At 38.6% G+C, this 13,329-nt stretch overlaps 1 protein-coding gene across 1 annotated transcript in view; it reads right to left on the bottom strand.

Moving 5' to 3' along the window:
- The window catches only part of DNAH3 (dynein axonemal heavy chain 3), a 355,798-nt gene that overhangs the window by 198,022 nt on the left and 144,447 nt on the right, over positions 1-13,329 (bottom strand). The window contains exon 18 of the mRNA XM_063430376.1: positions 10,221-10,365. Coding sequence (XP_063286446.1) covers positions 10,221-10,365 — 145 coding nt within the window. The remainder of the gene's footprint in view (positions 1-10,220; positions 10,366-13,329) is intronic.

Below are 13,329 nucleotides of genomic sequence, written 5' to 3'. Positions count from 1 at the left end.
ACCCTACCCTTAACCCTAATCCTAATAGTGTTAGGGATAGAGTTAGGGGTAGGGTTGGGGTTAGGGGTTAGGTATGGGGTAGGGTTGGGGTTAGGTATGGGTAGAGGTAGGGTTAGGTTAGATTCCGATCATCGTTCTCTTAACTTTCCCTCCCTCTCCTGTTTTGCCACTTTTCAGAAATCCGAAGCACTTCGGCACTTCCGAATTTCGGGACTGCCGAAATTTAGCCGAATTTTAATTCAGACCGAAACGAATTGCACATGTCTAACTAAAACATATATGTCTGTCTGGCTTACTGTCTTTGTTATCCAATTGTGCTCTGTTTCGCATCCCCTTTGAGTCATCTCCAGAAAACACAGAAAAAATTAACCTCTAGCTCAAATAAATAGTGCAGAGTCTGACCACCGAAATTACTTTCTATGCTCTCTAAGTGCCTGCAAATCCATGCATTTAGCATTCACTGATTATATTTCCCTGGTGTGTTTTATTCCAGAGAGTTATGACAGTTTTATCTGGCTTCCTTCAAACAGTTAACCTGGGTGCAATCTGTCTGCAATCAGCCTGTATTACAAACTCTGTATTATACACTAGTCTGTCACCCAGTGTTACAAGGTAAGTGTTTTCTGAAAGGGTAATGTAATGATTGTAATAGGATCTTAAAGGGACACTCCACTCCAAACAACCTACACAAAACGGAAAAATACTATTTACTAGGGATGTGCATGGGCAAAAAAATTTGGTTTGGTTCAGCATTTCAGAAATTCGGCAATTCAGGACTTCGGTTCGGCACTTCTGAAATTCGTGACTTTGACAATTCAGGAATTCGCCAATTCCCGAACCCCAACCCTAATCCTACCCCTAACCCATATTATTTTCATACTGTCACCGCTTCACTCTAAATGGTTTCAAAATGGAATCTCATCCTCTGGCCAGGAACTCTCATTCAATGTTCAAAGTGGTTTAAGATGGTGCCAGGGGACTCCAGGCACTATATCCAAATTAATGAGATACAATGTATATAGTGCCTAGAGCAGGGGTAGGCAACCTTCGGCTCTACAGATGTTTTGGACTACATCTCCCATAATACTTTTACAGCCATATTGCTGGCAAAGCATCAAGGGAGATGTAGTCCACAACATCTGTAGAGCCGAAGGTTGCCTACCCCTGGCCTAGAGAGTCCCTTTGAATAATCAAGGAGGTTCCTTCAAGATCCCATTTTTTATCACTTAATGAATTCCGCATCAGAAGCTGGTGCAGTCATACCCTGTCTGGTACCCTGTCTGGTAGGCTGCAGAAAATAAAAAAATGATTTTTTACAATATCATACCAAACTTTCCCATGAGCATTTTTTTTGCTGTCACCTAGGTGTGTGCATGATTTTAGGCAGTTGTTCCTAAAATAGCCAAATCAACTAAAGGGAATAGGTGCCTATATATATTGGCCATGTAGTGAATACTGAGCATCAGAAAAGTTTTTTAATCAACTTTGTATCGCGCTAATTAATGTTTGTCATAGAACCTCTGCAGATTAGCAGAATTCAGTGAGATGTACAACAGCTGCTTGGAGTTATACAGCAACAACAATAGTACAAAAGAAATAAAATGGCTAATTTGTAATTTCTGTTCCCTGGAAGAACACTGTCATGTAATTACTATGTAAATTGCTCATTAACAACTGAGAAAAACAAGTGTGAAGAATTGTATATTCGTCCGATTTTCTCTTCATACAAAATGAGAATGCAAATTTTCATAAAGTGGCAAAATAGCACAATAAAAAAAGTTAATTAATCCTCCCCTTTTAGCTAAAGTGAAATTCATATATAAACCACAGAGCTTATTTTATTCTTATTAATATTATTCTGTCATACTGCAAGCGAAACAGTGTGTTGACATTTGAGGGTTAACGCACCAGAATACATGCTTTACATTATTTAAGACGAGACAGTGCAATAGGTTATGTGATCAGCAGAGAATTTTAAACTGCACATTTAATTCTCATGTAGCTCAGTAAGACTTCACACTGTGCAATATCGAGAAACTATAGTCAATAATTATGAGGCAATGTGATTTATGGGGTCCTTAAAGTAACACTCCACTGCCCGAATACAAATTAAATAAAAATCACTGTTTAGTAGATATACCCCCAATGAATACATGCATGCATTTAATTATACATGTTTTCATTGGGATTATATCTAAAAACTGCAGTTCTCTTGTTTGCTGCCTTTGCAAACCACCCCCTTCGTCCCCAGCCTAGACTTTCTGTGGCTGTCCAATCACAGATTTTCCAATGCAGCTCAATTAGAATTCTTTGCAAGGCACTGAGCTAACCAAACCAGGAGTAATAGGACCAGTTGTCTGCTTTAAAGCCAGGGGGTGTAACCAGTATAATTTGTAAAGGGTCAATTTATATTGAAATTTGCACTTTTTGCAAAATGATAACAATAGGACACACTTCAGACATAAAGAATTTCAAACTGCGCATTTAACCCCTTAAGGACCAAACTTCTGAAATAAAAGGGAATCATGACATGTCACACATGTCATGTGTCCTTAAGGGGTTAAAGTTATTTAGTGGTCTGGAGTGTCCCTTTAAGTTTCAGTGCAGCAGAGGGGCAAACATGTCTCTGCCTACGACTGATGTGAGTCAATCACAGTTTGTTCATGCTGTCATTGTTGCTATTCCTCTCCCCTTACTCACATGTCAGGTAAGTGGCTGGGTAAAAAGCAAAACTGGGGGTTATGGATAAAAAGTGTCTATTCGGAAAAGGGTGCAAGAATTGGACATGAGCAGCATCACCAAAGCAATGTGCCTGCTGGCTCTAATGGCTTCCATGGTGACTGCCCACTTATAATTCTTCAAACATGCCACCTTTTCATACACAACCCCACTGTGTCTCACTATTTTCTGTAAACTGTTTGCCAGCTTACCAGCACATTTTACACTATTACAGGGTGCTACTCTTAGCTAGGTATGGTGCTTAGTGTCACTTTAAACTAATAATGCTCCCAACAAACAGATTAAACCCGGCAATACTCCTATCAGGCATGATGAGTGCCTTGCTAAGCAGGAGAAGACTCTCGGTCTGAGTTTAGGATCTTTTAGTTCTGATTTACTGCCCTTTAGTTGTAGTGGGGGCATATTAAACCCTGGTCTGAATATCCAATCCCCAATTTTTAAAAGGTAGAACTGCACAAATGCAACGGAAGTTCTCCAAAAAGAACACTGACGTGCTTCTCAAGATTACAAATCTAACCCTGGATCATGCAGACTGATAGCAATTTACAAGTGAATTCCCGACATGTTATAGTTTGGTGAATTATCTTAAATGTTTATCAAAAAATATTAAACAGCGTAAAATATATGTGATAAACTAAATTCTGTATTACAATACAATGATTAATCCCACCCTCGAAACACGGTGGGCCTGTGACCCAGATGGGTTACAATCTTTGAGAGTGCAATAGACTGCAGACTGGACAGGAGAATATCAGTGTGTCCATCTATGAGCTAACGCTCTGCAGAATGGGGTTCACGCAACACAAAAGGAATTCTAAACACACATGTAAACCTACAACTTAATGGCTAAAGCAGAAGAAAGTCCTGACCTTTAATTCAACTGAAATGTTATGGCAGTTCATGCAAGACAACCTGGAAATATCACTAACTTAAGGCAGCTCTGAAAAGACGAATGGGCTAGTAGTTCATGCAAGACAGTTAAGAAATATAAAAGACTAAGAATTTTTTTTAGCGAGAACCATTGTATGTCATCATTGTATGTTATATATTTTTTACACTGATGATGCATCCGAAACATGTCTGTGTAAAACAAATGAGCAAATCAAACTTTAAATCAACTGCAATTATCAGTCTGGGAACCTCAATCCTTTTTCTGCAGATTTAGCCTTGACTTTCAAACGTCACCTCACTCTCTGCTTCATCGTTACATTCTCGTACATGCGCGATAATACAATGCGATATTCTATGGAAGATCCTGAGATATAACTGGTCAGAGGGATCTTCTATCGCTAATATCCCACGTGTCCGTAGAGAGGCCTTGGAATTTTCTGCATACCAATGAACCCAGCTGTCAATCATTGCATTTATGTTGTTTGCCAAGACTTCTTATGCCATTTCAAAGGCACATATAACATGTAGTAAACCCAACTTTCTCTTATAGAAAATATCTAAGTAAAATGGAATTTCAAAGATGTTCCAGGTCAATGTATACAGACTTTGAATTAAATAAAATTTTAAAAAAAAGGATTGTTTGATATAAACAGTTCCACTTTAAAGGCAAGTGGGTAAAAAATGAACAAATAACTCTAAAATGATGCCTGGGTTTATGTAACAATAGCAGAACATTTTGCTTTAAATAATTTCCAATAAGGATCTCTCGGACCTCTCCTAGGTTCCCTATAGTACACCCAGACATTTGACGTTGCTTCATGAAGTCAGAGACACTGAAGCATTTATTTTCCAACTGGTCCTATGATACATATCTACGGACAGATGCAACTTGCTGCCAGCATTTTCAAACTCTGCATCGTACTCAGTGCACCTACTACAGGGTAGTAGTTCTGGTAGGGACGGAGGTGTTTTGAGAAGAAACTGAGTACTCTGAAGCTATTTCAGTCCATTTCTTTCTGATTGTGTTACGTTATGTCATCTACACCCTGATGTGGTCAAGGTGTAGATGATTAATGGTATTCCTTCAAGACCCTTAACACATTAATTACAGGCAAAGGTCATTTGCAAGACACATGGGAGGTTAACGGCTCCTTAATTAGAAATATAGCCTTAATTCCCACAACACCAATAGTCCTTAATTTAATAAGATAAGATGTAAAACCAAAGCAAGATACCTTTTCTGATAATACTGTTCTTAAAGAATTATATAGATATTAAATAAACTGGGAGATCAATAAACAATTAAAAGCCTATTCATACAAGAAATCTGTACAAATAATGGTATTAAAATCACATTTACACCAGTCTAACAGTCAATTGAAAATTATATGCACTGCAATAAAAAAAATGTGAGTAGTAAAATCAACATAATGTTTGGTATATTATGCATACAATTTTATTGAGAAGTCGAGATATGGTGGGGAAAAAAAAACGCATGAACGTTTAATGTTTTTTTTAACGGGACACTAAGCAAAACAAGCTTTAGCTTAATCAAGTGATTTTGGTGTATCCACCATGCACCTGCAGTCTCACAGTTCAATTCTCTGTCATTAAGATCTTAAGGATTAAGGGCAGAATTCCATCATGGCTCTCTTTCCGTTAAGGACCCATGACGTAATAATTCTGTCGTGCCAAGGCTTTTAAAACTGAGACAATAGTCTCAAAGTTATGCATGATCCTTTAAGCTAAAGTTGTTTTGGTGCTTAGAGTATCCAAAGAAAGAAGTACGGTACTTTCTTATGAGGTTCCATTTTTTATGTACTATAGTCTCATTCAGTTTAGTGCTCGTGGTAATCCATCACTGTACTTGATAAATTAGTCTATGGTAACATGTTCAAATAGAGCAGCTGTGGATTTTGCAGTAATTGGTCACACAGGTGAGTGCTTATGAATCTGAATTAACTTTCTGAGTGGTTTTTAGTGTGTTCTTTCTCCTTTGTCACTTGATGGGTTCGTTATTTTAAAAGAGTGGGCATGCAGCTGTGATATCCATATGCCATTTATATTTCAAGGTGTAAATCATACAGTTGTTTTTCCCCATTACATTTCCACACTCCTTATTGCTCATTCTATCTTTAATCCATTTTATATTTCCAATGTTTTTTTTTTATTTCCCCTGCTTTAACCATCAGCCTCACATTGCTAACTCTCTCAATACTCTGATTGTACGTACTCGTATGGAGCTCTGTTCACTAGATGCCACTAATAAACATGTTCTGGTTTATGCAGTATTTTTAAAGTAGTAAGATAAAGTCATTTTGTAGTTTAAAGGAACTTGTTAGGGTTCTCATGCCCAGACTAAACTGGAGTCTGCACATGGTAACACAGCTTTCTGTATTGTGGCCGGCTAGCTGTGCTACTACTCTTGTATTGGACGAGAACCAAATACATATGTCCTCAGTGGCAATCCCATGTTCAAAAGCTGCATTACACTTGTGTATATAGTTTCTCTAATGGTTATGTGCTCCATTTGGATCTTCTAGGCTGCACAGAGGTTCTCTGCATTGTGACTACAGCCTAGCCAAGAGGTTCTCTGCTAAGTGCCTGTGACCTACCAAAGAGGATTTTTGCTTTGTCTGCACTCTATTCCAGCGGTATTTTGCTATGCGTCTGTGCCTAGCTCAGAGGTTCTCTAATTTGTCCCTGCACTCTATTCCAGAGCTTATCTGCTATGTGTCCGTGCTCTAGTCCAGAGATTCTCTGCTATGTGCCTGCACTCTATTCCAGAGGTTATCTGCTATGTGTCTGCGCTCTAGTCCACAGATTCTCCGCTATGTGTCTGCACTCTATTCCAGGGATTCTCTGCTATGTGCCTGCACTCTATTCCAGAGATTCTCTGCTATGTGCCTGCACTCTATTCCAGGGATTCTCTGCTATGTGCCTGCACTCTATTCCAGAGATTCTCTGCTATGTGCCTGCACTCTATTCCAGAGATTATCTGCTATGTGCCTGCACTCTATTCCAGAGGTAATGTGTTGTGTCTGGGCTCTAGTCCAGAGATTCTCTGCTATTTGCCGGCACTCTATTCCAGAGATTCTCTGCTATGTGCCTGTACTCTATTCCAGGGATTCTCTGCTATGTGCCTGTACTCTATTCCAGGGATTCTTTGCTATGTGCCTGCACTCTATTCCAGAGGTTATCTGCTATGTGTCTGGGCTCTAGTCCAGGGATTCTCCACTATGTGCCTGCACTCTATTCCAGGGATTCTCTGCTATGTGCATGCACTCTATTCCAGGGATTCTCTGCTATGTGCCTGCACTCTATTCCAGGGATTCTCTGCTATGTGCCTGCACTCTATTCCAGAGGTTATCTGCTATTTGTCTGGGCTCTAGTCCAGGGATTCTCCACTATGTGCCTGCACTCTATTCCAGGGATTCTCTGCACCCTATAAACACCTATGGTGATCTCCAGACATCAATCTGATATCTTGTTGCCCATGTACCCATAGAATTAGACCTTTCCTGAAATTGCTGCTTTCAGTGCTCCTGTACATGTTCACAAGTTAGCTGACCTTTGATTTGTGGTTTAGGCTTTGACTGAACCTGACCAATCTAAATTGCTTCCTGTGATTCAGATACATCTGATTCTAGACTTTATCCATTTTTATTCTCTTTGCCTTTCTGCTATTTTGTTCCCGTGTCACTCCTGTAGCCCCATGGAACAAAAGCACAGCTTAGTAGAAAAGGGCCTTGACAGGGGTTAGAAGGCGGGCATAGGAGGAAGCTGATTGGGAGTGGGTCATGGAGAGGTAAAGGGGCTGGGTCATATAAGTAGGCAGACATCTTAGGAAAAATCACTTTTAACTCGCCTGCCTGGCTGAGTTTGTCCCACCCTCCCTCCCTGGGTTTTTGGCCGTAGTGGGGTTCCCTTTTTGTCACAGTGGCGGGATAGGGAGCTCTAGGAGAGGAAATAGGCTCCCCAGTAGGAAGGTTAAGTTAATGGTTATTGGTATGTTGGTAGGTTTCGAGTCCTGGAGGGGTATCCGGGTATACCCCTACCATGGTTAAATTATAATAATGGTTGGCACTTTAAGTGATGTTATGTTGGTTCAATGTTATATATATATATATATATATATATACCTAACGGAAGGATACGGAAATAAGGGGGGAAAGTTTCTATGTTAAGTTATTATTATTTACATATTTAATAAAGCTGTGGACAATTTTACCCATATACCCTAGTGTCCGTGTTTTATTGGGGGTAGGTATGTGGGGGTTTGTCCAGGTTCCGAATGCCCATATGGCGACGATACACCGGTCAAGGTTTTCTATAGAAGTGGTAATTTTATGAATGAGCCTCTTCCTGTGTTGGGGTTTTCAAATGCCTACTACAGCATAATAAGACTTACAACTGCTTCTGGCAGAGAAAAATGTAGCCACACTCCTACAGATAAGAGATATTAAGAATTCATGCATGCCTGTATGTCTGCATGTTGGTGTACATAGCTTAGATGCAAGAATACCTCTGTATTTCTCTATTACGTGGACATTTTCCTGCAACCAGCACCGATACAATATGTGAATACAATTGTCTTGTTTTCATGTTAAAGCTAGTTTTCTATACATCTTGGTATGTGCTTATATCATATTGACAAGCTATCATCAGGCGTTTATTTAGATAACCGCTCCGTTCAGATAGTAATTCTGTTAAAATCTCCCAGTAGGATATATGATTGCTCAGCGGGTCAGTGACTATGAGATTTTAATCAAGTGGCTTTTAACCTCTTTGTCAGGGGCTCAAATTATGTAATTGGCATTTTAACTTGGCCTATTGACCTATTCGGCAGTTGGACAATTTGCTTAGTGGCCCATATTCCTAATGTAATATAATTCAAACAAAATTATATGTTAAAAACAAACAAACTTATATTGTGTATATTGTTATATTGTGAATAGGATCTTCAATTCAATGGGGAAGGCACAGTAATTTTTTTTTAAAGGGGCAGCATATTGTGGATGAGGCTGGGGGAGCATGTGACCTGGGGGCCAGATCGCATGCCTGTGCTGAAGCAGCAGCTGCTGAGACTCCCTCTGCTGGCCCAGACCAGCCATTCCTTAATGGAAATGGAAGCTTGATAAAGGGAAAGCAGGGCAATATATTTCTCCTCCTTTCCTTCCCAACCACCCATGCACATAAAGGCAGGATGCAGGAGGCAGTTTTGGTGACTGAGTATGTACCTGTAGCTGTGTGTGCTTATAACTGTGTATTTGTCCCTGTAACTGTGTATGTATGTCTGTAACAGTCTGTTTGTGTATGGCTGTAGCTGTGTGGGTATGTCTGTAACTGTGTGTGACTGTGTGTGTGCGAATATGACTATTTGTGACTGTGAATGTGCGGTTATAACTATTTGTGACCGTGACTGTGTGTGTGAGACTATATGTCTTTGTAACAGTAACTATTTTTGTGACTTTGTGCCGATGTATATAATAGTGTAATTATTTATTTTGCGACTATGTGTAATTGTCTGTGTATGTGACTGTCTGTGTCCATGTTTGTTTGTGAGTGCATGTATGATTGTATATCTATGTTTGCATGCATGTGCACGAGCCCCCTATGGGGAAACATTGGATTGGCTGAAATCATCTACACTGATGATCTCAGCCAAAGCGGCAGAGCTTCCCCACGGAGATCAGCGTGGCAAAGGCTGAAATGTGAGTAAATCTCACTTTTCAAACCCTCACGTGACGTGCGGGGTCCTAAATGGGTAGTTAAAAACTGTAGCGTTAGGAATACATGTTTGTAATCGTAACGTTATAGTGTTCCTTTAATCTCAGTGTCAGAAAGTTTGAATTAGAGCACGAAGTTCAGGACAGGAAAGTTAATGATTTTATAAGATTTGTAGCTAAAGACACAGTAAGGCTCAAAGGGGATCTTTGCCGGTAAAAGAGTGAAATTAAATATATATAAAATTATCTTGATAACCTATTAGTTGCTAATGAGTAGATCTCACTGTAGCTGCTGCATCTTTCATGAGATTTATTTCTGTGTGCTTCTAAATAAGTCTGTGAAATGGTAGGAATGTTCAAAGTCAGCACTGCTCTCATGGTTACTTAGAGAATTTTATCATTTTTATTTTTTTTCCGCCAACTTAACCTGCTTCTCAGAAGTAACATGTTCCATGGGAAATAACTCTTAAAAAAGAAATACCCAGTGTGCGCAGATTGTGAAATGAGCTCTTGACAATCTGCGTAGCTCTCAGTGAATGAATAATGTCCAAATTTGCTAATGCAGAAATATGAAAGTCAGCTTTAGCTTATCAGTGCAGGCCACAGAGACTACAGGCAATTGACAGAGCCCGGTAAGTATTAACTGTAAATTGTTGGACAGCTAACAGTTGAACATCACCATTAAAACTCCTGGCACCATAACCACAACCTAGCACTGTAGTAGTTTTGGTGTTTAAAATATCCTTTTAACTAAACATGTAATCAGAAATTCCTCAATATATACACTCAACAAACCACAAGGGACTTATGTACTGCATATCAGAAAGTTCTACAAAGCAAAAACCAATATTCTGTACTTACTATTCATCCATTCCTCGGATTTACAGTTGAAATTATAAGCCGTTATCCAAAGTTGTTCAAAGGGAAGCTTATTTATCATTATTTCTTGTAACAAAGGAAATTGACTTTTCTCCCATTCAAGCAACTCTTCTTCTGTATTGATTTCCTGTGCGAAATAGCAGTAGATTAGTTATGAAGACAAATAGGAAGCTTCTCCCATACAAATAATCATTGTCTGCTCAGAGTGCAGCAATCACGTTTGAAAGTAAAGTCATATTGCAGTAAATGAAGACCATACATTAAAATGTGGCCTTAGCCTAGTATAATGAATCTCTTCAATGTGGAACACTATGCAAAAAAAAAAAAAATCTAAATTAAATGAATGCAGTTAAAAGAACAGTCGAGCTAAGGTGTTGAGGTATCAGGGAATGTACATAATCAGGGTTCTTCACGAAAGACAGAGTTTGGCACTGGATTACCGAAATTCTGTAATTGACCAAATGTCAACCACATTTGAAATTTTGTACCATCGGTGGGACACAAAGCAAAGGCGTACATTTCAGAGCCCAGATTTAATATATTAACATGCTTGTAAGTGTAGTGGGATCATGGGTGTTTAAGATCCATTGAAATGGACAAAATATGAAACATTTTAAATAAAACGGGCCTGTTGTGTGTCATCGTAACTATAGCCCATCAACAATCTCTGAGATATATTAAACATGTACCCAGGATGAGGATCTATAGCAGAGGTCAGACCAGTGATATACTTTCTTAATGTGATATAATGTTTGTAACCAACTGATAACGCCTGTCTTTGATGTGTTAATTCATCGATTTTACAACCTTTGATTAGTTATCTTTATCATTATATGTGTTATTTTTTTGCCATGTTACCAATTAAAGGAACATTTTAAGCACTACAACTACTACAATGTGCTGTAATGGTTTTTATGCTTCAAGTGTCCTAGCAAGTACTCAAGCCATTTGCTAAGAGTTTGACTTAGTACATATATGTATACTGGGTATCATTTCCTGTACCTTCCATTTAGCTCCTAAGAACTGGAAGCTCCTGCCAGGGTCAGTGGAGTACTAGCTGACTAGCTGTTCGCTCTTAGTCAATCAGCCCTGCACAACTAGACTTAGCGCAGTCAGAGAGATTCCAGCTCTCATTGAGGCAGAGAAAGGGGACCAATGGACACTAGTTAAGAAGTCACTCCTTTTTAAAACTTTGTCATTATGGGGGGGAGGCAGGGGAGGTACAAAGTCACCATAACCACTACAGAACACTATAGTGATTAGGGTACTTTGAGTGTTCCTTTAACAGATCTTACCTGCTTTTTTACATGATTTAATTACAGTGATATAATCTTTGTAAATAACTGATTTTGTCATTGTATTGACATCCATCGTGTGATGCTATCTGCACTATGAAACTCTGAAAAGCAGTATGATTTTCCTCTCTATGCAAATAAGCTCACCATCTGCACAGACGAAAAAAAAAACTAATCTGTAACTTCATAAACTTCCACTGAAATACTAATCCCTAGACAACAAATGTGAGGACATTTAAGCACCCCATTGTTCCCTATTTTACACAATTCCTACTCTGGCACCATCCGGTGTGTGCTTTAAATTTCTCACATGCAAATCATTTATAAATTACAGGACATACTTGAAAACGAGAGCCATCTCAATGTATCTTTCCTGGTAAAATATTTTATAAATAAATAAAATATAGGATTTTTACATTTATCAAACAATGAATTTCAACTGGGATCACTCTGAACAAATTTGGTAGAAATTAGCAAAACAAATCTGTTTTTTGCAGTTGAGCCTACAGAAATCCACTATATCCACTATCAGGTCGTGAAGCCACCAAGCAAATGGTTATAATATAACTAAATTAATAAAACAAATTATGGAAATAATAATAATAATTTAATTAATATCCTAAATCGTCATTTACATTAATGGTTTATATTGGATCCTCTACAGAATTAACCTTTTCCTTTTATTAGCATTGGCAACTGGCGATCTGCAAATTAGTTTCAACTGAATTGTGGAAATTGGTTGAACCACATTTGCATGCAGAGCAGACAGATTCAATTGCATATTTCCGTCATTAGAATGTGGATTGCAACCATATGCTTGTATTTGTAGAGGCTAAAATCCAGCCTTCTTTGTTATTCAGAGACTGTATGGCAAGCTCTGGACATTGGTATGTTCTATGAACAATGCCCAGGTTTTGCAGTTCCATGGTCCCGGAATATTCTTGCTAATCTAGACCGAGAGGAAATTGGATTTTAGTGAAGAACTTTGAATGTATTTTTAAAAAGGGGATAGCATTAAAAAAACAAATGTGGACTAGTTTCCAACCATATCAGTAAATAGCTGTAGTAAACAGCCTCTATTAACAGCCAATAGTTCGTAGCAGAGATTAATTACCAACTGGATCTACCAGCTGGCTCCAATAACATCTGCTTCCAAAGATACCGACCACTTAAAGCAGTGGTTCTCAAACCAGTCCTCAAGACTCACCAACAGTCCAGATTTTGTTAATATCTCCATTGGAATAAAACAGGGAAATACATAAATCCTGGACTATTGGTGGGCCATGAAGACTGGTATGAGAACCACTGACTTAAAGATTAATAACTCACTGGTAAAGCACAGAAACAAACGCTGTGTAAATTGTAAGTATCTTGACAAGGCTCACCCTGATCGGCCCAAGCAGGAAATCGTAACAGTCTCTATAATGTATTAAACTGTGATTATAGGCTATATCACATATTGTGTTGTCCCAAGTATTCAGAAAAGAAGAGGGCATAAAAATAAAGGGAGGTGTTGATTTGGACAAAAAAAGTTAAAGGAATAGGGCTATGCTCAAGGTCAGGGATGATAGAAATAAAACAAACGAGAATGTAGAAAGAGCAATTACAGATTCAAAGAGGGTGAATAGAAATATTTGGGAGCTGGATTCTAAATCTGGGTTCTAAATGTAATAGTGAAGAGGATACAGAAGAGAGTAGAAGCTGTCAATTAATAAAAGGGCTGTGGACAGATGGATGATAATGAGGAATCAAATATATCCTGTAATTAGGAAAACATGGTAAAAAATACCATCTTC

This window comes from Pelobates fuscus, chromosome 8, assembly GCF_036172605.1.
Source record: "Pelobates fuscus isolate aPelFus1 chromosome 8, aPelFus1.pri, whole genome shotgun sequence".
Taxonomy (NCBI): Eukaryota; Metazoa; Chordata; class Amphibia; order Anura; family Pelobatidae; genus Pelobates; species Pelobates fuscus.
The sequence above is the reverse complement of the archived record's forward strand: the minus strand, read 5'-3'. Positions and strand labels throughout refer to the sequence as shown.